Source organism: Martes martes (genome assembly GCF_963455335.1).
Source record: "Martes martes genome assembly, chromosome: 13".
In the NCBI taxonomy this organism is placed as follows: Eukaryota; Metazoa; Chordata; class Mammalia; order Carnivora; family Mustelidae; genus Martes; species Martes martes.
The window spans coordinates 73,147,732-73,171,077 of record NC_137901.1 but is presented as its reverse complement, the minus strand read 5'-3'; the positions used below and the strand labels follow the sequence as shown (position 1 = coordinate 73,171,077).

Here is a 23,346-nt window from a genome sequence, read left to right as displayed (position 1 = left end):
TGGTATATTGATATTGTATCCTGTACCTTTACTGAATCCATTTATTGGTTTGAACAGTTTTTCAGTGGAGTCTTTAAGGTTTTCCTTATATACTTGTCATCTGTAAAGAGTGACCATTTTACTTCTTTCTTTTATTTATTTTTCTTGCATAATTGCTCTGCCTAGGATTTCTAATACTATGTTGAATAAAAGTGGCGAGGAAGGATCAGGAAAATTCCGAATCTTAGAGGCTCTTAGAGGAAATAGTAATAGTTGAAACTTTTCACTATTGGATGTGATGTTACCTGTGGGCTTGTCATATGTGGCCTTTATTATGTTGAGGTATGTTCCAGCTATACCAACTCTGTTGAGAATTTTTATCATAAATGGTTATTAGATTTTGTCAGAAGCTTTCTCTGCATTTCTCAAGATGATCACATGATTTTTATTCTTCATTTTGTTTTTTTTTTAACTTTTTAAAAAAGATTTTATTTATTCGAGAGAGAGAGAGCCAGCACGAGCCAGGGGGAGGGACAGCGGGAGAGGGAGAAACAGGCCCCCTACTGAGCAGGGAGCCCGATGCAGGGCCCAATCCCAGGACCCCAGGATCATGACATGACCCGAGTCAAAGGCAGGCGCCCAACCAACCGCAGCACCCAGGTGCTGCTGTTCTTCATTTTGTTAACATGATGTATCACCTTCATTGATGTGCACATGTGAACCATCTTTGCATTCCTGGAATAAATCCCACTTGATCATGGTGTATGATCCTTTCAGCATATTTGTGAATTTGGTTTGCTAGTATTTTGTTGAACATTTTTGCATCTATGTTCGTCAGGGATATTGGCCTGTAATTTTCTTTTCTTGGGTGTACTTGTCTGGTTTTGGTATCAGGGTAATGTTGGCTTCAGCAAATGAGTTTGGGAGATTTTGCTTCTGTTTTTTGGAAAAGTTTTAGAAGGATTGGTATGATTTGTTCCCTGAATGGTAGAATTCACCATTAAAAGCATCTGGTTTTGGGTGCCTGGGTGGCTCAGTGGGTTAAGCCTCTGCCTTCAGCTCAGGTCATGATCTCAGGGTCCTGGGATCTGTAAGGACTTTTTTATATTTTAGCAAGAGGCTTTCATTGAGGTTAAACAAAACCTTGTTGTTTAACCCTTAAACTGTCCCTGCTCCCCTTCCCCCAGGGGATTCACTTAGAAACAAGTCCCATAAACCAGCTCCTGGTAACAAAGCCCAGATACAAGGGTGGGTCAGGCCAGGTGGAGACATTGATCAGTGGGGGGTTGCATGCTGTCTCCCTAGCTACCAAGGAATATGGGCCCCTGCCCTTTGGGAGCCTTTTTGGCGCCAATCCTAATCAAGGTGTAATAGGCTGGTTCAAACGTCTACTAGGGTAAATTGTAATTCGATTGGTTACCTAGCATCACTGCGGAGTTTCTTGTGTGTGTTATAATCTCATTGGCCACCTGTGCGTGGCCAGGCCCGACCACATGGCCTTTGCCCTTAAAAGCTAGTTTGTGAAACAGAGAAGTGTTGCCCTCTCTTGTAAGAGGTGCGTCCCCGAACGTTCGGTTAGATTCTTGATGCTTGGCGCGAAATAAAGCTTTGCTTGACCTTCGCTTTGTATCAGTCTTGCTCCTTTAATCACGGACCCATTATTGGGGCATAACAGGGTCGAGCCCCACGTTGGGCTCTCTGCTCAGCAAGGAGCCTGCTTCATACCCCCTTCTTCCTGCCTCTGCCTACTTGTGATCTGTCAAATAAATAAAATCTTAAAAAAAAAAAAAGCATCTGGTCTTGGAACTTGGTTTTGGGAGGTTTTAAATTGCTGTTATGCACATTATATGTTTATTAAAATTACATCATATGTTTCTTAAAATAAAAAAAATTGCTGTTATGATGAGCACTGGGTGCTTTATGTAAGTGTTGAATCACTAAATTCTATTCCTGAAACTAGTATTATACTGCGTATGTAAACTGGCTAGGATCCATTCATTCATTCATATGAGAGAGAGAGACAGCACGAGCAGGAGGGGCAGAGGGAGAGGAGGAGAGAGAGAGTCTCAAGCAGACTCCATGCTGAGCTTGGACCCTGACTCGGGGCTCAGTCTCATGATCCTGAGCCGAAACCAAGTGTTAGACGCTCAACCAACTGAGCCACCCAGGCACCCCAACTAACTGGAATTTAAATAAAAACTTGAAACATAGAAATAAATATATTGCTGATTGAGTTTGTCCAAATTGTTGCTGTGTGCTGTTCACAGCAGTCCTTTGTGCCTTTGTATTTTTGTGGTGTCGTAACATCTCCGTCATTTCTGATTTTAAGTCCCCTCTTTTTTTTCTTGGTGTATGTAGCTAAAGCTTTTTCAATTTTTTGTTTGTTTGTTTGTTTTGTGTGTGTGTGTGTGTGTGTGTGTGTTTTGGTGTTGTTTACATTTATTTATTTGAGAGAGAGAGAGAGCACGTGCACACAGGGGGAGAGGCAAAGCAGGAGAGAGAATCCCTAGCTGACTTTACACTGAGTGCAGAGTCTGACACAGGGCGCTGTCTCAAGACCCTGAGATCATGACCTGAGCCAAGAACAGCACTTGGGCACTTAACCAACTGAGCCAGCCACCCAGGCACCCTGATCGTTTCTCTTTTTTTGTCCCTCTTTCATTTATTTGTGTTCTGGTCTTTGTTATTTCCCTCCTTTTACTGACTTTGGGCTTAGTTTGTTCTTTTTCTAGATCACAAGGTGTCACAATGGGGCATGCATTTGTGACTTCTCTTGCTCGAGGCAGGCCTGTATCACTGTAAACTTCCCTCTTAGAACCACTTTTGCTGCGTCTCACAAATGTTGGTATGTTTTTAAACAGCACTGAATTCTGTTTTGTCTGATTACAGCTCTTCCAGCTCTATCTTGATTCCCACTTGCACAGAACATCTTTTCTGTCCCTTCACTTTTGGTCTGTGTTGTCCTTATGTCCACAGTGAGTCTTTTGTGGATGGCACATGGATGGGTATTGTGTTTCAGCCACTGTGTGTCTTTCGATCGGACAGTTCATGGAGTTTGTTTCAGATCACATTACTGTTGACTATGTTCTGCTTCAGGTTTGCATAAGCCAGTTGACTTGAATAAAGAAAGCCCAGACACTGGATTTGTGTCTCCTTTCACTTTCACCTTGGAATTATTTATAATTATTATTTATAATAACAAAGACTTATTTGAGTCCCCACTGTGTGCAATTCCCAATGCTCTGTGTTGACCCATTTGCTCCCTTCTGCAGTCCTGCTCGATAGAGATGATTCTTTCCCACTTTCTAGAGGCCAGGAAATTAAAGCTCAGAGAGGTGCACTCTGTGCATCTAGCAACTGTATGGAGCTCGGCATCTGTGCTCAGCCATGGTGTGGACCGAGGAGGATACAGAAGAGACCCAGAGGTGTCCTTGGGAATCGGGATGTCCTCTAGCAAGCCTTCTCCCCTCTCTGAACACCAGCCTACTGGTCTGCTCTGGACATGCGCACCGTGGATCCTCCTCCGGCCACTCCAGGGCCACACTGGGTGCTCTGGGAGCGCTGTGTGGGAGAGCGCTCCATCCCTGCATCCAGCTTGTGGTCAGGAGAAGGGTCCCTGAGGGGGCGGCCTGGGGAAGGTTGGGAATGACCATGCCTTTTTCTTTTAATAGGAAGGACCTGCTTTTGTCTGATTTCTGGAGTCTGGCACTAGGTGGGTACCAGATGGCCAAGGCTGGGGGTGGAAGGTGTGGGAGGAGGGCCTGAATGTGGGCAAAGAAAGGAGTCCAGTCCATATTTGGTGCTGTTTTTCTTCACAGAGCTGGGTTCTAATTCTGACTTCCCGCTCACAGCCGTGTGTCTTGGCATTTACTAGCCCTGACCCTCCGTTTCTATGTCTGTGAAAGGGAAGGGACAGTGTGCATATCCTGTGGTGTAATTTTGGGGATTAAATGAGGCTGTTTGGTTAAGTGGTTAGGACAGTGCTTGCCTGGGCATGGGTGGGCCATCAGCATCTGCTGTCACTGTCATTGTTGAAATTTACTCTTCATGCACTCTTTGCCTCAACATGGCCACATAGACCTGTTCCTCCACATGCAGTTGTGACCTGTCCCTAAACAGTCTGTGGCCACGTAAATGTTAATATGGGGAGGGAACGTATAGCTGTTAGTATTTTTATTGAGGGACAGTTAGTTTGTTTCCTTTGTTTTTTTTAGTTCTTATGCGTAACTGTTTGATGAGCACCTTTTTGTGTAAAACTCTTAGCAAATTTAGGATGATCCTCTCAGGACATACTCCCAGAAGTGGACTTACTCAGTGACAGGCAGTGACTGGCTTGATATCTGCTGTCAAGTGTTTTCCTAAAAACTTCTACCAGGACTTTCAGCAGCAAGGACTGAAAGAGCCAGTTCGGCCCGCAGCCTTTCCAAGCCGGGGGACTGTTTTTAAGGTAGCTTTGCTAGTAAGTGAGAATTGGCATCTGACTGTGGCAACACAGTTGTTTTGTGTACAGATATGTTCAAATAAATTCAGTATCAGTATAATAAAATGAGAGACAAGAGAACTCACTGCCATGTGAGAAGATTTAAACAGTATTTTTTGTTAGACTCCAAAAGCCCCAGCCTTTTTTTCCTTTGAGGTTTTTACACATTAAATATTCCTATTCCCAGCCTTTTGTAGTGTGATTTTGAGAGCTCTGTTTCTAGGTTCTTTGTTATAATCAAAAAAGTAGGTATTTCAGAGCATAACCCGCATTTACCAGGTACCTCTTAATAAATTAGACACAGTTCACATTAGAATTCTGGGTGGAAACCATGCCCATAAATGAAGCCTATTTTTTACTGGAAAGTTCTCTAGGGTTGCAGGCTAGGGGTGCACAGGGACCCGGGACAGCCTGTGGTGCTGGTGGGCCTGGCCGTACCTCCCAGGCATGTTGGGGAGTGAGTCCCACGGCCTTCTCCCTGAGGAGCTGAATGAAGCCTTTCCCAACTCGCTCCTTTTCTCCCTGGGTCTGTGGACTTATGTGACGGACTTAGTTCACAGGGTCAGAGCACGCCCTCTGACTGTGTTCGGGGCCTGCTTTTTCAGAAACCATCAACAGCTGTCTTACAAAACATCTGGAACAACTGAAGGTCCCTGAGAGGACTCTTTTGGAAGCCCTTGGAAACCTGCGTCTTGACTCCTTGCCAAATGAGTCTGCTGTGACTCCTGGCTTCATCCCAGGGGAGAACCCAGTCCCGGGAACCTGCCATTGGAAGTGTGTATGTTATGGCATTGGAAACTTTGCCACCTGCGTCATAGCTAGACACCAGCTCACATTTCTGCTTCTCTTCCTGGAAAAGTGCCAGGTACATTTTTAGATTCTTGTTGATCACTCCATCCCTTGGTCTTGCACACGGTCTGCACACAGATCTTTGGGTTGACAGAACCCATTATCCCCTTCTGCAGATTCCCAGGAGGCACTGCTGGGTGTACGACCCTCTGTTTAGCCAGCTAGAAATTGCGGTTCTGAAGAGCCTTGGTGTGACTGTTCTCAGTGAGAACGAGGTGAGTCTTGGGGAAGGGGAGCAAGAGGGCTGTGTGACCGCTGACCAAAGGGGGCCCCCAGGCTGTGCCCCACGGAGGCACCTGCTCTGCATTAACCATCATTCCCTCCTTCCTGCTGCTCATGTGCCTTCCCAGCGCCTGTCACAGGGGACCTGGCAGTGACCCACATCGTGGCCTAGGTGGTGCCCATCACAAAAACACCAAATGGCACAAATGGCATGGACTGAAACCTGTTATATTTGCTAAATTCTGGTGAGAATCCCATGTCTAGGAACCTCTGGTAATTTCCTAAGTTGGTACTTACTGTTGGTGTTAAAAAATAAAGGGGTACTTAGTATCAGTGCCTCAAAGGAGGGCTTTCTGGTTGGGATTTACCCTGTCTTAGGGGAGGTCATAGAAGGGGAGAGTATGTCTCTCTTTGCATGGTAGCCCAGTCACACCCATAGCATCTGGCTGGGAGCTGTGGGTAGATCTTCTGCCCCGGAGGTGAAACTGTGAGATGCAGAGCAAGATCACCTCGGCAGCAGAGCCTGAAGCCAGTGTAGGCACACACGCCTGTGAGCCGCTTTGCGTTGCTGGGGGGTTTACAGAGTAGTCATTTGATCCCTCTCTGTCTTCCAAAATGGCCATCTCATTTATTACAAAGCCCGAAAATCAAGCCCTGCTGAGACAAGAGAATCCTTCACTGATGTTGGTGGGGCCCTGAAACCCTGCCACTCCATTCATGCTGTCTTCTTTTCTGGGTGCCTGCTCTGTGCCAGGCATGGACTTTGGGTGGATGCCAGGATAGATGCAGTCCCAGCCTCCAGGGAGCCAGGGTCCCGTCAAGGTGTGTGGCCTGTAAACAAGTACGTGGTGAGCAGAACAGAGAGGGGAAAGCACTCTGCGCCACTTGAGGGGCTAGAGGAAGGTTTCCTGGGTTGGCGCTGGGATTGCAGGCCCACCAGGAGTTGGCTGGATGGCCCCAGGCAGGCTCCTGCCTGTTTGTGATGAACAGAAGGGAGAAGAGTACAGAGCAGAGAGGCCAGGGCAGGCAGGGCCTGTGTCCCTGCCGTGGGTGCGACTGTGGAGCCACGGTCCCCAGGAGGCCCAGAGCCTGACCATGCACAGTCCATGGGGACAGTAACTGTTGCCACCCCTCCTGCCCTTGCTGTCACAGACCCAAGAAGCCCCTCTGCTGATCCAGAGCTTTCTGTGTTTGTGGGACACACATCTCTTCAGTAAACACAAGTTCTTTCTGGACCTCATGATTTCCCGACTTTGAGGCCCACTTCATCTGTCGATTTCTGTTAGGCCACACGATAACCTGACTGTTCGCAAAGGAAGGGGTTTGTTTCCTTGCGGTTTCAACTTGTCTCCCTCGCAGCTCCTGGTTTCCTCCAGAGGTGCTGCTGTCACGGATGTAGAAGTCAGTCTAAGGCATGCAGCCTGGCTTGGTACACAGGTCTGTTGTGAAACACATACAGAAGGGTGGCTGACCTGTGTCCCTCACCCCATGCATTGTGATTCCTTTGTGGTGAGAGCACTCAGCTCTTCACAGACGTACCCTGTGCCCTTGCCACAACCTCCCGGGAAGAGTGGAGGGGCTCACACTTCATGTGCTGTCCCCGCAGGAAGGAAGACGGAGCGTCCACGGCGAGCCCACCATCTTCTACATGCCCCACTGCGGCACAGCCCTGTACAACAACCTTCTGTGCAGTAACTGGTCAGTGGACGCCCTTGCCAAGATGCTCATCATTGGGAACAGCTTCAGAGGACTCGAGGAGAGGTGAGCGCAAGCGCACAGAGGTCCTGTCAGGCTGCGGCGGGGGCTTTCCTGACAGACCTGCGTGTGGGAAACCAGCATGTTAGGGACACCAACCCCGAGTAAAGCTGCAGCGTTAAGGAGGTCTGCTTGCCAAGAATTCCTCCCTTCCCTTAAGGTCCACAAGTGTTTTTAAAAGTGGGAGAGATGCCTGGGTGGCTTAGTCGGTTGGGCATCTGCTTTCAGCTCAGGTCATGATACCGGGATCCTGGGATCGAGTCCCACATTGGGCTCCTTGCTCGGCAGGAAGCCTCCTTCTCCCTCTGCCTGCTGCTCCCCCTGCTTATGCTCTTGTGCTTCTTGCTCTCTCTCCAACAAATAAATCAAATCTTAAGAATACCAGAAGTGGTGGAAACCATTTGCTCTCTCAGCTGCACATGCCTTAGGTGTCCACTGTCACTCCTCCCCTCACAAAAGGGGTGGTTGGTTATGGGACATTCACCTTTTCTACGGATTATTGAACCTACTCCACGTTCCCCTCCTTTTTAAAATGTTTGCTATCTTTAAACTACTTTGCATTTCTGTAATGTCTTAAGTTAGATAAAACCACTCCCATACCTCCTAATCATGCTGGGCTTGTTTTTTTTTTTTAATTTCCAGATTGCTGGCAAGGATTCTACAGAAAAATTATGCCTACATTGCAAAGGTATCTGTGTAAATGAAGGAGCTAGGATGAAAAAGGGTGTGAAACCAGACCATTTCTCTGTTAATTGTGAATTCTGCCTTTGTGCATGTGGGCGGAGCTCATGAGGGGCTCACTGAGGGCACAGTGAAGTTACTGTACTCCACGAGCTTTCTCAGCAGCTCTGTGTTCCAGAAAGCAAGGACCTCTCCTTCATTCTCAGTGTCAGTCCCACACACTCACCGCCCTTGGAGCTTCCAGTTCGTTACAGACAGGCTTAAGTCAACATATTCTAGTCCTCATTTTTTTTTTTTTTAAAGGGTAACCTGGGGGTGACTGATAAATGGCACCCGGAAGTGTGGGGTTTACTGTGACCGTCAGGTTCGTGTATTTTACATTTGAATTTTCCTGCTCAGGTTTTAAAAGGACTGGAGGAGCTTGAGCTGCCTGAGACTTCACAGTACATGGACGTATTTAACGATACCTCCATCCACTGGTTCCCTGTACAGAAGCTACAACGACTCCCCACAGACACTTGGGCGTTCCGGGAAGAACCAGACTACCAGGACTGTGAGGACCTTGAAATCATCAGGGACAAGGGAAGAGCTCCCTCAGCTGCTGACCAGAACTTGCCCTGACAAGGCAGCTGCCCCCAGAGATGACAGGGAGGGTGGCCGTGTGGGGAGCACCCTTCTTTGTGGCAGGCCAGACTTGAGAGCCCGGAAGATACGCAGTGTGGTTCTCCTCAGCGGAGGACGTGCCATGGAAGGGCTCAGTGTAAAGACTGACATGCCTTAGCGTTAGCATTAGGTTTTGTCATTTCTTGCTGACCTGACCAGGGATATCCGTAGATAGAGAGTAACTATTTCAGAGGCGGTTTAAAATATCGTTTATTCATGACCATGTCCCCTCTCCGGTGCAAGGTCCAGCCTTCCCCCTCTACTTGGCCATGTCGATCAGGCTCTGCAGGGAGGTGGGCACCCAGGTCTTCTCACCCTGGACAAACACCACCCCTCGGTCGATGTAGATGACGATGCGGCCAAAGGTGTAGAGCTGCTTCCCTTCGTGTCGCTTCCCGATGACTGGCATGAAAACAATGTTGTGCTCCTCGGCCTTGGTCTCAATGAGGTCCTTAAAGTTCATGGGCACAGAGCTGGCAGCCACGCCGATGCCCCGCTGGGCCATGTTCTCAGCCTCCCGTCGCTCCTGCATAGCCTCGTACTGGAAGTCCTTCCTCCTCTCCGTGTGCGTGAGGTAGGCTATGTTCTCCCGCGCTCCGGGCTGCATGTAGGCACCTGGGAGAGCCGGAGGGGAGAGGGGTGAGGAGTGGGGTTCCAACCTCACAGGCAGCTGGGCCTGAGACACAAAGCACTAAGGCAGATGGCAAGTACCTTCAGCAAGTTTAGACAACCACCCGCTAGCATACAAAAATTGGTCTGAAGGTTTCTGGCTAATGTGTAGCAACCAGAGGGATGATTAACATGAATTCCTGCACAAGACTGATCCTTCTAGGGCTGGAAACCTTGACAACACACGGCCTAGCCTAGTTCTGTTTTTAGCTTCTCCATAGAGGCCCCAGCCCTGGAAGAATTTAGAATGCATTTGGGGAACTCAAATAGATGTTGAAGGACAGTACAGGGCCACAATGTCCAGTGCTAAGGGAAACGGATGGGACCAGCTCTAGGAGGTGGCCCGAGGCCGGGGTGGCTGAGGGAGAGTTTCTGGACAGTATGAAAAGGGTCGGGATGACCCACTGAGGGGCCCACATGAGAGAGATCTGAGAAGTCTATCTGCCTCGTTCAGCAGAATATATGCTCTGTGAACCTTCTCTTCATGTAACAGGCTCAAAGGACTGAAGATTCAGAAGACAGAAATTACGGTCCCAGCTGCCGCTGTAGCTGTGTGACCTTGAACAAGCTCTTGGCCTTGTGGAGCTTGTCTGTGAAGCAGGGTTGGCCTGGGTACCACGGTGGCCTTTGTGTTGGGATGCGAGCACAGTGACTCACCTGGTCAGAAGTTGGGATGGGTATGAAGGGGACAGTCACCTGCCTACTTCTGAGAAAACAAAGATACCACCTGCAAAGTGCTGTACAGACCAGGGCTCACTTCACCCCTCTAGGTTTTTAAGAAACTCTAGAAGTAGGCATTATGACTATTCTACCAGTGAATATAATAGGCCAGGTGAGGAGAGGCAACTTCTAGATGTCGGGCTGTTCCACACAAAGAGCACACTGAGCACTTCATAGGCGTGCCAGCGAACCCGGAAGGTGGCCCTAGTGGCAGGCTCCCCCCAAGTATGAATCTGGCTGCAGTGAGACTCGGGTTAGGGCCCTGTGCCTCTCCCAGGGCCGGCAGAGATGGGCAGGGGGTCTGGTGGGGAAGAGTCCATGTTGGAGTGGACAGCCCACAGACACCCGAAAACTCCTGCTTCTGTGTCATTTATGTGTTCAGAAACACGGCGCTTGGAACCCAGAGCCCTAAAGCGGAATCCTCACTCACCAACATTGGAGGACACTGCCCTGTTCATGATGTCCAATGCTTCATTAAATTTGTCCTTGACAGATGGGTGTGCCAGCACTTGGTCTGAGAACATGGACTTCCAACCCAGGTACCACTTGGTGATCTCCTCATAATTCGGGCTGTTACTGAGCCAAGAGCACAGCACCTGCCAAAAAGAAACAAGTCGGACATCTGCATCCATGATGGTGGCACATGGGAGCAAAGCTTCCTGTTTGTTTTGATTGTGGTCCTACAAGGAGATGTGTAGGGGTTTATAGGGGCTGAACAGAAGCTTTCAGAGTGTGACTCCACTCCAAGTGACTCCAAGAATTTGGAGTCCGTTTGCCAGCTAAGCTCTCTTGAATGTAAATTCACCAAACCTCAGCCCCTAAATGACAGGGCTGTGATGGTCCCCCCACAAAGGTGTTGTGTGAGGAGTGGAGAGAACCACATGAAATGCTTAGCATCTGGCTCATGGAGTATGTTTAGTAAATGGTGGCTGCTGGGATCACTGCTTATTTTTGTCCTGTGTGATAGCATTTGACAGTTACTCAGGGATCAAGCCCCTGCAGTCAGACCTGGGCAGGAAATTAAGTGTAATCCTCCCTGCCTCCATTCCACTCCCCCGCCCCCCCTGGAAGCTGCCCCAAAACCACAGCAGAGCAGGGTATACCTGAAGCCACTTGGGGAAGAAGTGCTTCTCGAGTAGCCCTACCAGGCTAGACACAGAGATCATGCCTTCCCAGTCGATGACCCAGTAAAACGCATCCATGTGCTGCTGGTGGGGATTAATGACCAATTCCCCAAGACACATCCCTGCAAAAGCAACCCAGACTTTAAGGCAGAGTCCCAGAAGCACAGAGCAAAATCCTCATCAGAAAACACTGGCCTAAATTTGCTTTTATCCATCAGTTTTAAGTCCTTGACATGCCAGTTCTTGAAAACCCTTTTCATCTATAACCCAGAAACAATAAATACATATTTAAAATCAAATACCACAAAAATCTCAGAACACCGATGCCTAGCATGTTACCAGAAGCCCAAACTAGACCAATCTGGAAGCAGGCGGCCTGCGGAGCCTCAGGCTGCTGCTGTCGTCAGGATCCCAGGTACGTTTATATGCCACCTCTGTGCACAAAATGGCTCTTCCTGTGGTGAGCGGTTCCCCGTCCTCAGCTTTCTCCTTGAGCTCCAAGCCCATGTTTTAAGAAGCATGGATCCCTTACCGCTGGCCACAGAAACCAGGGCACCAAAGCTGCTGGACCTAATGCCCCTTCCCCATTTCCTCACCCAGCTTGGGCACTATGTTCTTGACCATGAACGCTTCCCAGGAGCCTGGGGTGAAGACGTCTTTCCAGGGCTGGAGGATGAGCTTGGCGGAGGAGTCGCTGGGGTGCCACTTCTGCAGGGCGCTGGACAGCTTGCTGCGGATGGGGGAGTAAAGGGGCTCCAGGCGCGCTTGCATGAGGGGCAGCCACGGGTGGACCCAGGAGTGTATGGGCACAGTGTCTGTCAGCGGGTTCCAGTTTTCCACCTGCAGAAGGTGTGGGACAAAACAGCAGTTCCAGCTGCACCGTGCAGCCCACACACCTCTGCACAACCAAACCACTATCACCAGGGCAATTGCATGGAATCTCTGAAATGGCACAAATTCTGCTTGCATTAGACAAACAGAAAATGAATTCCCTATTTAAACAGGAGAATCTGTAGGGGGTAAAGTGCCAACAAAAGGGCTGGAGTTCCCCAGGAGACAATCAGCATGTCAGCAGATTCTGTTCATTCCAGGCCTTCTGACAGCACCGAGGGAGTGAAGGGCCCCTGGTTACGCCAGCGGTCCCCCACGACTTGGGGCTCTACCTCTTTCTGCAGCTTGGGGAAGATGAGCTGGTCCAGGATATTATCTAAGATCCACACGGGAATAATGTGCACCCAGCTATCCAAAAAGTCCACCATCGGGTCACAGTTCCTTGGTTGCCACTGGGTGACAATATTTCGAACAAAAGGCATCCAGACTTCCCATATCAGCCTGTGGGAGAAAGGCAGCAGGCAGGCTAACTGCATGGACGGGTTTCAAAGCAGACCAAGTACACCACCACCAACTCTCCAGAATAAAAAAAAGGCATGGAAACACGAGCACAGTAAACCACCGGGCCAGTCCCCATCCTGGCCAGACCTGCACCAGCCTCATCCCCCCTCACCCAGCCACCACCTGCTCATCCACAGGGTCTGGGCCGCCCTGCCAGTACCCGCCTGCCTGGCAGGGCTGCTGTGGGGTCACAAGGGTCCCCTCTCCAGGAATGGCCTGCCTTCCCGCTGGAGCTCTGTGTGCGGCTGATGACTTACCTCGTGGGTCACAGTTCAAATGTCACCTCCTCTCGAAGACCTCTGCTTCCAACTATCCCTACCACCCCAAACGGGCGTGTCCTTTCGGTTCATCATCCCTGGCCTTGTCTGTCTGCTGCTTTACCCTCCACCTGCTTTTCACACTCCCTGCAGACTGAGGCTATCTGCCTCAACCCCATGGCAAGCCCAGCACCTGGCCTGTGCATGACGCTCACGGGCGCAGGGTGGATGAATGCACAGAAACCCCTAGAGCAGGGCCACTCCCCACCCTCCCCGGTGGCATCATCCTCCCAGTTCCCACATGAATACCTGTGAAAGGCGTCTGCCGACAGGTCCTGCCCACCATGGGATAAGAGCTGGTCATTCTCCAGGAGACTCTTCCACTTGGAGATGACCTCGGTGCCGTAAGCGCAGTCCTGGGGAGAGATGCAGCCATGATGCAGCCACCCTGCCCTGTGTGGCCTCTCTAGGCCCAGGCCCCCACAAGCCCCCCACCCGCCACCGCAGGCAGGAGCAGAGGGTTAAATCTCGCCAGCCACTCACCTTCAGCGGGTCCCACTCCTTGAAGTACTCCTTCATGAGTGGGTAAACAATGGCCACGGCTAGGTCCACGCGGTCAGACATCCTGTACTCCTCATAGTACTTGTCTTGCAGGGTCTCAAAGACGCGGGCGCACTCGTCTAGGGTGAGGGGGTCGCTGCAGCCAGGCTGCAGACGCCGCTCGCACTCCTCCACCATCTCGAGGACCTTGCTGAGGTTGGCAATGACCCGCTCCTCGTGCTCTAGGACCTCCGACATCTTCTCCAGCTCGTGCGACAGGTTGACCACCATGTCCCGCTCGTACTGCAGCTGCCGGTCACTCTGGATGATCTCCTGCTCTGTGAGGTCGATGAGCAGCTGCAGGTTGTGCTCCAGCTCAGGCAGCGCAAAACCCGGGGTCTTGGCCTCTTTGCCGGGCTGTGGAGGCTGCTGGGACTGCAGCGGCAGCCCGTCATCAGGGACATTGTGCTTGTGGCTGATCTGGCTGTAGCTGTAGTAGACCTTCTGCTCCCGGCCGGTCATGTCAATGACCTGGGAGGCGGCAGCGGGGTAGGGGATTAGGGAGGGGGGTCAGCACATGCCATCCCTGCCCTGTGAGAGCACACCTCGGAAAGGCAGGATGCAGGTGTGCATGAGCCCTGCTATGGCAGAGCCGGAGGTGGGGGATCCCTGCAGGAAGGTCAAGAGATGGGACCACTGGATGCAGCCGGCACTTCCCGACGTCCCTCAGGAGCACACTACTCGGCTGAGAAGAAAATCTAGTTCTATGGCAAGGGAGAGGCTACACTGACCGAAGCTGGTAATGAAACAGCTAATGTGGTCAAACTGTCATGCTGTGGTGTAAGAAAAATGCGTCATTTAGGCAAAGAGACCTAGAAGGACATGCATCGAGGTGTTAAAACTGGTCATCCATTGGAAGGAAAGAAAATAATATTTTTGCCACTGTGTTTTCTAATTGCCTAAATGGTACCACATGCTGCTCTGTGGTAAGAAGTTGTTTTTTGATTTAGAAATAAAATGAAACACGAGAAAACAATGACTGGACGAAGCGACTTAGAAAAGGAGCATTTCAAGAAAACAGGAAAAGTGGACTATAAAGCGTACTGAGACACAGCCATCTATCAGCCCTGGAAGTAAAAGTGTCAGCCAAGAACCATGTGCATTAGAATCAGGTGGAAAAAAATAAACACAGAACTTCCCAGGCCCTGTCTGTACGTACTGACCGCAAATCTCTGGCTAAGAGCTGCGTAGCTGCGTGGCTTCCCAGTACTCCCTACTGGGAATCTGATGCACAATACCCCGACAGCTGAGAACACCTCTCTCTCTCTCTCTCAAACTCATACACACACACACACACACACACACACACACTGTCCTATGTCAGACTACAACAGACAACTGTCACCCTTATTCTCTGGCTACCTAGGGGAGTGACAGAAAACCCAGGACTATGTGCATGTAACAGCAGCTGAAAACTGAATCGATTTTTAAAACTGAAAATACTGGTATGCCCCAAGGATGCTCTCCAGCACTTCTAGTCACAGCCTGAGTTAGTGCACCCTTTCAAGTATTTGAGAGCCTTAAAAAGCTTCCTATTTTTAACCTGGTGATTCAACTTCTAAGAATCTATCCTTAGAAAATGTCTGAAATACAGCCAAAGCTTTATATACAAGATAGCTCCAAACCAAACCAGAAAACAGCTAAAGGTCTAGTCACACAGGTAGGACCAAATAATCTAGTACTTCATTCTCTGAAACTACACACTCACTAAAAAACCATCTTCACACTGCATTTATAATCATGGAAATGTTATTAAGCTCACGGCCTGTCGCTTTAGGAAGAAGGGGTCACTGTCTGTCTCCCATACCATGAGTGCACCATCAGGAGTGCCCAGCCCTTGGAATGCAGCTCTCCCTGGGCATGGGAGTGCAGGGAATGGGAGCACACCACTGCCCAGTGAGGAAAAAAAAAGAAAAGCATAGACAGAAGATCCAACATGACCTGAGAGAATGTTCAGTGACTGACCTGACTTGGGTGTGGGGTACTTGTGTTTCCCAGGGCCCATCCTGGACCAGAACCAAGGGCTCCCTTACCTTGACCTGAGAAAGCTCCTTCTGGGGGGCAGCGAGCTTCTTACTGATCCTGCCCTTGGCCTTCAACTCTTCCACTGTCTTGTAGGAGTATTTGGGCTTCTTCTTGCTTCCGCTGGGGTCTTTCCTCCATTGGCTCAGCTCCTTCTGAAACTCCTAAAGCAGAGGGAGGTGGTCAAACAACAAAGGCCCCTTTTTATAGCAGGTGGGGGCTGCAGAGACCACTCACAGACAGGCCTTCCTTCCTTCCTTGGCTGTGTTATTCTGTGCCAGGACTAAGGAAGGGCGTTTAGAGATTTGCTGGGTGTGCTCTTAGATTTACACAAGGTTCTGTGCTAAGCAGTGTGTGTGCATGATACTAAACCATCTCCTGAGACTCCCCAACACCCAGCTTCTCTTACAAATGAGAGGGTTCAGAAAGCAGGTACCCCAGACTGGAAAGAGGAACACCCAGACAAAGGCCACACTTACAGTGCATCTACTGTGGGCTGGCACTACATTAGTTTTAAATTCACCTCGTGTAAAACTTAGAAAACAATATGAAGGATTTTTTTTTAAGTATACAAATCCTCGCTTTTTTTTTTTTTTTTTAAAGATTTTATTTACTTATTTGACAGAAAGAGACAGCGAGAGAAAAAACAAGCAATAGGAGTAGCAGAGGGAGAAGCAGGCCTCCCACTGAACAGGGAGCCCGATGCGGGACTTAATCCCAGGACCCTGGGACGACGACCCGAGCTGAAGGCAGATGCTTAACAACTGAGCCACCCGGGCACCCCCAAAACCTTGGTTCTAATTTAAAATGAAGGTAGATAAGCAGGATCCTGAGTCTTAAGGCGAAGATACCTTTTGAAAAGACAAAACTTTTCTGTAGGAAGATCTGCAGTAGAGAAGACAACTTGGTCTGAGGGCAGTGGAGTCCAGCCCACAGAAGTGAGTTTTATGCTTGTCATTCTGTTTTCCTCACACTGGTTTAAGACTCTTACTTTTTTCCCTAAAAACAATCTGGACTTCCACTTCAGGAAAATCCAAAGATCAAGCACTACTGAGCCCACATTTACAGCAACAGTTGCCTACAGCTGAACAGAAGCCGCCCCTTTAGATAGCCAGGCCCTCGCCTGTCCACCTCTGGCCCCGCCACTCCTCCCTGCCTCACACCTGGCTCACCTACTCATGTCTGCCGTGGGCCTGGGGCACCTGCCACCCAGAAGCCACCACTCAGAGCAGTCACCCCCATTCGATCACACAGTAGCAGAAGGAGAGGCTCAGTGACAAGAACAGTGACCACATGCGTCTGCAGCCTCCTGCTTTCCCTCGTAAATGCAAAGGGGGAAGTCCTCTTGGTCAGGAGAGCCGGCCCCTCCTGTTGCCGGAGCAGAGTGACACCCAGCTTACGGCGGGCTCCATGCCACGTGAGACAAAAGCCGTCCCGCCATAGCCGTCTCCGTGGCCTCTCTGCCATTAGGCTCGGAGCTTCGTGCTCAGCCTCCTCTGACTGGCCCCACACCTGCCGCCTTCTGCCATGCATCCACAGATGGTGTCCTTGCCCAGGAGAGCTTCCCTGACCACCCTATTTAAGTAGGTCACCCCCACCCCTAATTACTTCCTACACTGGCACGTCTCAGCACACCTTGCTCTCACTAACCACACTGCAGCTGCTTCCTGGCTCTGGGCTCTTCCTGGGCTCGAGGTACAGCCCGTCGCCAGCACGGGGCCCGACACAGAGATGCGAAGTGTGCCAAAGACACCTGAAGGCCGACGGGACGAATGAACGAACACACGAACCAACCACGGTTAGAAATGGCAGGCACCACCCGCCGTGACTCCCAACTTCTGGTTACCTCTTCTGCTTCTTCTTCGGAGTCAACCACGGGGAAGTCTTGCAGGGACTGAGTGGTCCGCTCTGAGCCATAAGCTCCCACGGCACCTTTTCCCTTTCTCTGCTTGGCTTCGATAGGGTTAATGATACCTGACAAATTTCAGGAAAAGATAAACAACTTCAGATCACAGCAATTCCTATATCTGGACAAGCCACTCGGTGGACCCGCCCTTCCTTAGTCCCGACACAGAATAACAGAGCCAAGAAAGGAAGGCCTGCCTCTGCCCCTGGAACAAGTTCAGGTTCCGTGGGATTTGGAATTGCTAAGCATGTATGGGGCTCACAACAGGCTGCTGACATTAGGTTATTTATGTCCTAAATACAGATTTTTCATTTCCACGTAGATTCTTTTGTTTGTTTTGGTATACTGGGAGAAAAGAGAACTGTTCATATGTAACTGGGAACTCTGGGATGCCAAATTCTACAGTTTGGAGGAGGGCTCTGGTAAGATGAGTGAATCAGTCAGAGTTTATTGACTGCATGAAGGGAGGTGATGCGAGACCCCCTCCTCCTCACTCGGTAGCTCTGGTCTCCCAGACTTCAACTGCTCTGCGGCACCTGGAAGCCTTGGAAATAACTGTCTTCTTCTAAGGGTTTAGAGACAGGACTACAGCATTTCAGTGAAGACTGCCCACCTGCCCTTCTACCTAGTTCTGGAGCAATCTCGATTTAGGAGAGTCCCTCATTCTCTTTCCAGGTCATCATCTCCAGCTCCACGGAGGTTCTCGGACTTTTCCTACACCTCATGTGTTCAACGCATACCCTGGGTGGAATTTGCATTATGGGCACTACTACTGTTTGCAGCCACTTGGTGACGACTCATGAGAAGCAAGTCAAGGAGAGAGCAAGGTTCCATGGGAAGAAGCCAAGTGCTCAGTCTGTGTGGCTTCGGTATCAAGGAGCCAGGGATGTGTGAGCAAAAATGTGTGGACGAGGCCTGGGGACAGGAAACCGGGCTGCTGAGCACCGATGGGAGGCTCCAATGTGGATTTGCTCAGCCAGGTTTCCGATCTCTAGGACTGAAAAAGCCACACACGGTGTTTCACTGCTATTCCCGAAAAACAAATAACTGAGCAGGGATGGCCAGCTCCTGTGTCTCCAGGGCCCAGGACAACTTGTGCTGGGAAGTGTGCCAGGACAGAAGACAACAGGGAGCGGTGGAGGGCACAAGCACTGTCCTCGGCAGCTAAGACCCACTCCTACCAGGCAAAACCGGAAATCTTAAGTAAAATTATCTTATTTATAAATACTGGCAACAAACTCGTTCGTTAACAAACACTAGACAGGTCCAAAAGAAGCCTATCAGTTTGAGCCCTGTCTGAGTGTTCTTCTATAAAGCCCAAGCCTCTTTCTCCTGCAGAACAAGTGTTTTATTGGAGTGTGGTAACGCAGACAGCTGAGGAGCACAGCTGTCTGGTGCGGGCGGAACAAGCTGCAGCGTTCAAGTACTCTGAAGAGAGAAAAAGCAAGGCAACCCCAGATCACTCCTCTTTCTTCCGCCTCGCCACCCTCCTGCCCAACTGCCAGGCACTGGTGCCCTACCTTGTGCGTTCTTCCCGAGGCCCCTGCCAGGGACATAGCCCATTTTCTGAAGAAGCTTCTGTCCAATGCCTTTTGTGTGTCTTTCCCAGCTGCCAAAATCCATGAAAGACTTGGTTCCTCCTGCAAAGCCTTTCTGGCTGGGTTTAAAATTGCCACCCTGAGCAGAAAAAAACCCCCAAAGTTTAGCTGATGGAAAAAGAAAAAGAAGAAAAAACCTAAAAAAGCAAGCTTGGATGACGGGGAAAGGGTCTGGCAGTCAGAGCATCGTGAAAAGCGTCATATGAACCAAAAACAGATCTGTGCCATGTGTTAGGAAAGCAGAGACTGCACTACCCACTTCCCACCTCAGAGGAACCCACCACCACGAGGAGAAACCCACCCAACTGGCCTCTGCTGAGCACCCCCTCACCATCCGTAGGAGGGGCTTGGGCTACATAACCTCCCAAGGCAATTATGAAAGTCGCAAGCCTAAGATGAAGATGCTACCGTCTTTAACTTCTTGGGTCCAAAATCCTTAGGAAAGTCATCCTGCTTAACAGGCTTCTCTTCATCTTCCGAATCTTCCAGTTCAGCCTCCTCTGCTGCCCCTTTCTTGAGGCCTGCACTGATGAAGTTGACTGGCGCGGAGTAGTCACGGGCCCTGCGGGCAAACACATGACCCCCAGGGCCCTCATGCAAACTCTGCTGGCCTGAGAACCCCTTAGAGGGGACCTCCAGGGATCCATTTTAAAAGAGCAACACATTCACTTATACCAAAAGGGCCCCAGATCTAGCTTCCTGTAATCATGGAACATTGTTGCCTGATGTGTTCAAGTCAACCATACAGCTGAAGAGTTACCCTGTCAGTGCAGCGTTGATCAAAAATGCAAAATATCATCTTAAACAGTGTATTGATGATGTCTCAATGAAAGTGAAAGGAAAAATGCAAAATATGATATGCTAATGCAACTTTCTTTTTACATGTTTCAAAATTAACTTACTTTAAAAAGCATATGTTTTGGACCCTATTTCATGTATAAAAACCAGGCAAGAAAGAAATTCTGATAAATAAAAATCATTAAACACAATAAAAGAAACTGTGTGAACTGAAAGTATGTTAACAATTATAATGGCCAAATTCTTAGAAAAATTTCAAGTCCATTACCTTTATTGGTATATGAAAACTAAAGTAAAATACCTAAAAAATTAACTCCATGAAGTGGAGAGTAGTGATGCTGACCACGACCGTCCCAAGAACAGTACTTAAAATGTCATAAACCTTGGTTCCCTTTACACAATGACCAACTTGTCTTTAAACAACCCACAGCAGTAACAGAACTGAGGATTGTTTCCTAAAAGATGCAATGTAACTTAGGGACTAAGAGCCCAAACTCAGGAGTCAGGCCCAGATTCTCCTAGCCTGGCTGTGTGCCTTTTGCCTCAGTTTCTTAATCTGTAAAATGTGATTATAATAATGGTACTTTTCTCACAAGGTAAAGGACACCAAGCATGTAAAGCGCACAGAACAAGTAAGGGGCCAGCAAACGCTGGCTGTTTATTAGCTTAGGGTTCCGTAATTCTTGACCTCTGATCCTTCTATCATCCATCTGTAGGTTCCCTTGTCAGATGAGAAGGGGTTGAGCCGATCTCCATACTCTTTCTCCCCAACCTCCTTTGTGAAAAAGGCATAGTCTCCATGGGCTGGAGCCTATAGGCCACAGATGGGACTGGGAGACAAACCCAAACTCGCTACATTCTCCAGTCAAGCGAGCTGTGGCCAGTGCACACACGACTCACACTGAGGAGGAAGACTACCTGCCCGAATCCTCATCTCCCTGCCACCACCCCTGCAGGGACCCTGTCTCTGTCTCACAGAGCTCGCTCTTCCACTGGAGCTCCATGCCAACTCTGCACATCAAAAAGTCTTCTCCAGACGTAACTGCTACCCACATCATCTGCCCTCTACCACAGCCCCAGGGGCCTCTTCTTAAACCAGGCTTCCTCTCCCTCTCCACTCCAGCCTACAGAACCTTCTGTCCCCTTGTGAACACCTGCTACCTCCCCTTAAGAGCCTCTGCAGACTCGTGCCTCTCCAACCCCCTTGTTACCTTCTGCTGCCATACAAGCTCAAGGGCAGCTTCTCTAAAGAAATCTTCCCTTGCCTCCCAGAACAGGTCCAACTCTCTTCCTCGGGTCCTAAGTCAATTACAGACGTCCACTGTAGGAACTGTCGATGAATGCCTGTCTCCATGCTCTAGTGTCTGGGCTCCCAGAAGCCAAGGAATAGGAGTATAAGACCTAATACGTATAACTGTTCATTAAACACCAAAAGATGGTTAAATCAGCCGAAGAGCAGCACTCCAGCCAAACAGGAAGCTGGCCCCCCCTAGCTAATGTTGTAGCAGTGGGACTCAGTTAGGCTAGGAGAGCAGTGTATTTAGTGGGGTAACTGCCCAAACCCCTCTCCGTCTTCCCCACCTTCCCTAAAGCAAGGGGGAAGCAGCTCCATGCTGGCCAGTACCGTTTGCCTCCAAAGCTCGGCCTCTCTTCATCTGAGTCTCTCTCTGCCCACACTCCATAGGTGGCCTCTTCCTTGGTCTGCCAGTGGCGCTGCCGGTTGGGGTTAAATTCATTCTGGAGATCCCAGTCGGTGATCTCAAAATTCTCCCGCTCATCATCATCATCATCCACATGGCCTTCCCCATCCCGGTACAGGTGGGACAGTGACATGGCCAGTCACTAAAGAAAGGAATAAAAAAGGCATGCACAGTCTGTGGTAAGTCCAGGGGGAGCAGCAGTAGGTCCCCACTCCTTGCTCCCTTCGAAACTCCTCCAAACTAAAGTCCGTTAAAATCAGTTACAGTTCAATAAAGCAGATATTAAAAACCTATTTTAGAAAACAAATACTATTTAAACAGGTGGGACAAACGACCAGTCCCAACAATAGGCGACTCCTAAGCATCTATTTCTCTGTCCTGGTCAATGTCTTAAAATTTCACACACACTCACATGTATATAGACCACATAAAAATACGTAAGCACCTTATTCTATTTCTTATTGCCTCAGAAACAGGGTGGGCATCTTCCTGGATCCCAGATTTTGTTGTTTGTATTATATCTGGACCCTCGGCAGTCCCAGGAGTGATTGTTTTTAGAATATGCCTTCTGAAATATATTACTTGGTGAGACCCTAAGATTTAAAGTTTTCCTTGCAAAACATGAACCCCTCCTGAAGGCAGCAGTAATTATAAACACTACTTTAACAGACATCCATGTATTGCCATGGAGTATTCAGCTCCTGGTAGCTGGGTAATGAGATTCAGCTGTCTCTTTCTTAAGCAGATTAACTAGATCATCACCCTCTGAGAATGCCTGTGAGCCAACCTAATTGAGATGCTGCTTAAAAAACACCTAGTTCAGGGACACCTGGGTGGCTCAGTGGGTTAAGCATCTGCCTTCGGCTTGGGTCATGATCGCAGGGCCCTGGGATGGAGCCCCGCATCAGGCTGCTCAGCAGGGAGTCTGCTTCTTCTTCTCCCTCTGCCCTTTCCTCCCCCAACTTGTGTTCTCTCTCTCACAAATAAAATCTTTTTTAATTAAGTAAAAAACACTTAGAACAAAAACGCTCAAGGAACAGTAGCTGTGACTGTAGTCCCAGAATCAAATTCATCATCATTACTATTACTGAATGAGGGAAGGAACAAAGTACTGCTAAAATCACAGCCTGGGTTCAAATCCCAGCTCTACCACGTACTCAGTGAGTGTTTAAGTATTACATACACACGAAGTGCCAAGCATGGTGCACTACGTGACAATACTTTCAATATGTGAGGGCGACTGTGATTCTTACCTACCAGTTGCTTGCTGCAAGCAGCCTTCAGGGACAAGGAGTTCACTACCTCCGATCGGTTCTGCCACAAAGTTCTCCCTGCTTATTCCACTCACTGGCACAGTGTTTGGGTGCAGCTGGTCCCAACCTCACCCAACAGTGGAAAGGACGGAAATGTTCTCAGAGGAGGTACGGAGTCAATAATCCCGCTGCCTCCTTGGACACCTTAATAACCGAAGGGTTGCTAGGAGTTACAGAGCCTTTGGCACACAGCAGTACGCACGTCGTGGGCCAGAGCAGTACGAAGTATTTGCCAGACCCTTCGGGCTGAGAAGCTAACGCAAGCATCAAGTCACCTCTAGGACGGGGGTAGTGTGAGCGTTCCCACGGTTAAGATAAGAAAAAGGAGGCTCAGGGAAGTCGGACAACTTACCCTAGCGTAGAACCTACGCTACGCCAGCAGAGCGCGAAAGCATGGGGGGCTGGAAGCCAGGCTTCGCGGAGGGGCTCGGTGGGTCCCTCGCACTCACTCCCATTGCCGCGGACCCACGCACACACCCCGTCTCTTCCCGCACCCGGGCCCCACTCACCTCCCCCGGGTCCCGCAGACCAAACACAGCTACTGGCTCAGGGAGAGCAGCTTACCGCTCCATGGGCCGGAACCCGGATATGTCTAGGATGGCGCGCCGGAAATGACGT

General features: G+C 49.6%; 2 protein-coding genes across 2 annotated transcripts in view; one reads left to right on the top strand and one right to left on the bottom strand.

Annotated features, from left to right (window-relative positions):
• SRRD (SRR1 domain containing) overlaps positions 1-10,510 on the top strand; it is a 17,411-nt gene extending 6,901 nt beyond the window's left edge. The window contains exons 2-8 of the mRNA XM_080821476.1: positions 3,651-3,691; positions 5,065-5,324; positions 5,425-5,523; positions 7,137-7,291; positions 7,928-7,973; positions 8,366-9,203; positions 10,401-10,510. Of these exons, the coding sequence (XP_080677602.1) occupies positions 3,651-3,691; positions 5,065-5,324; positions 5,425-5,523; positions 7,137-7,291; positions 7,928-7,973; positions 8,366-8,587 (823 nt within the window). The 3' untranslated portion in view covers positions 8,588-9,203; positions 10,401-10,510. The remainder of the gene's footprint in view (positions 1-3,650; positions 3,692-5,064; positions 5,325-5,424; positions 5,524-7,136; positions 7,292-7,927; positions 7,974-8,365; positions 9,204-10,400) is intronic.
• On the bottom strand, positions 8,819-23,346 carry TFIP11 (tuftelin interacting protein 11). Its single transcript, XM_080821473.1, has 13 exons — positions 23,238-23,346; positions 21,340-21,557; positions 19,326-19,479; positions 18,840-18,996; positions 17,260-17,387; positions 15,425-15,577; positions 13,335-13,862; positions 13,101-13,207; positions 12,306-12,474; positions 11,739-11,982; positions 11,122-11,264; positions 10,449-10,614; positions 8,819-9,244 (listed from the first exon to the last, which is right to left on the bottom strand). Exons 2-13 carry the CDS (start codon positions 21,546-21,548, stop codon positions 8,889-8,891), a joined length of 2,514 nt encoding a protein of 837 aa, XP_080677599.1. The 5' UTR covers positions 21,549-21,557; positions 23,238-23,346; the 3' UTR covers positions 8,819-8,888.

Bases quoted from the DNA above. Each gene is read 5' to 3' on its own strand.
- TFIP11 (XM_080821473.1), bottom strand. From the start codon at position 21,548: ATGTCACTGTCCCACCTGTACCGGGATGGGGAAGGCCATGTGGATGAT. The intron at 17,388-18,839 runs GTAGGGCACCAG...GAAATTTGTCAG, and splicing joins CCTCGGGAAGAACGCACAAG to GTATCATTAACCCTATCGAA. The intron at 10,615-11,121 runs GTATACCCTGCT...TCTTTTTGGCAG, and splicing joins TCTTCCCCAAGTGGCTTCAG to GTGCTGTGCTCTTGGCTCAG.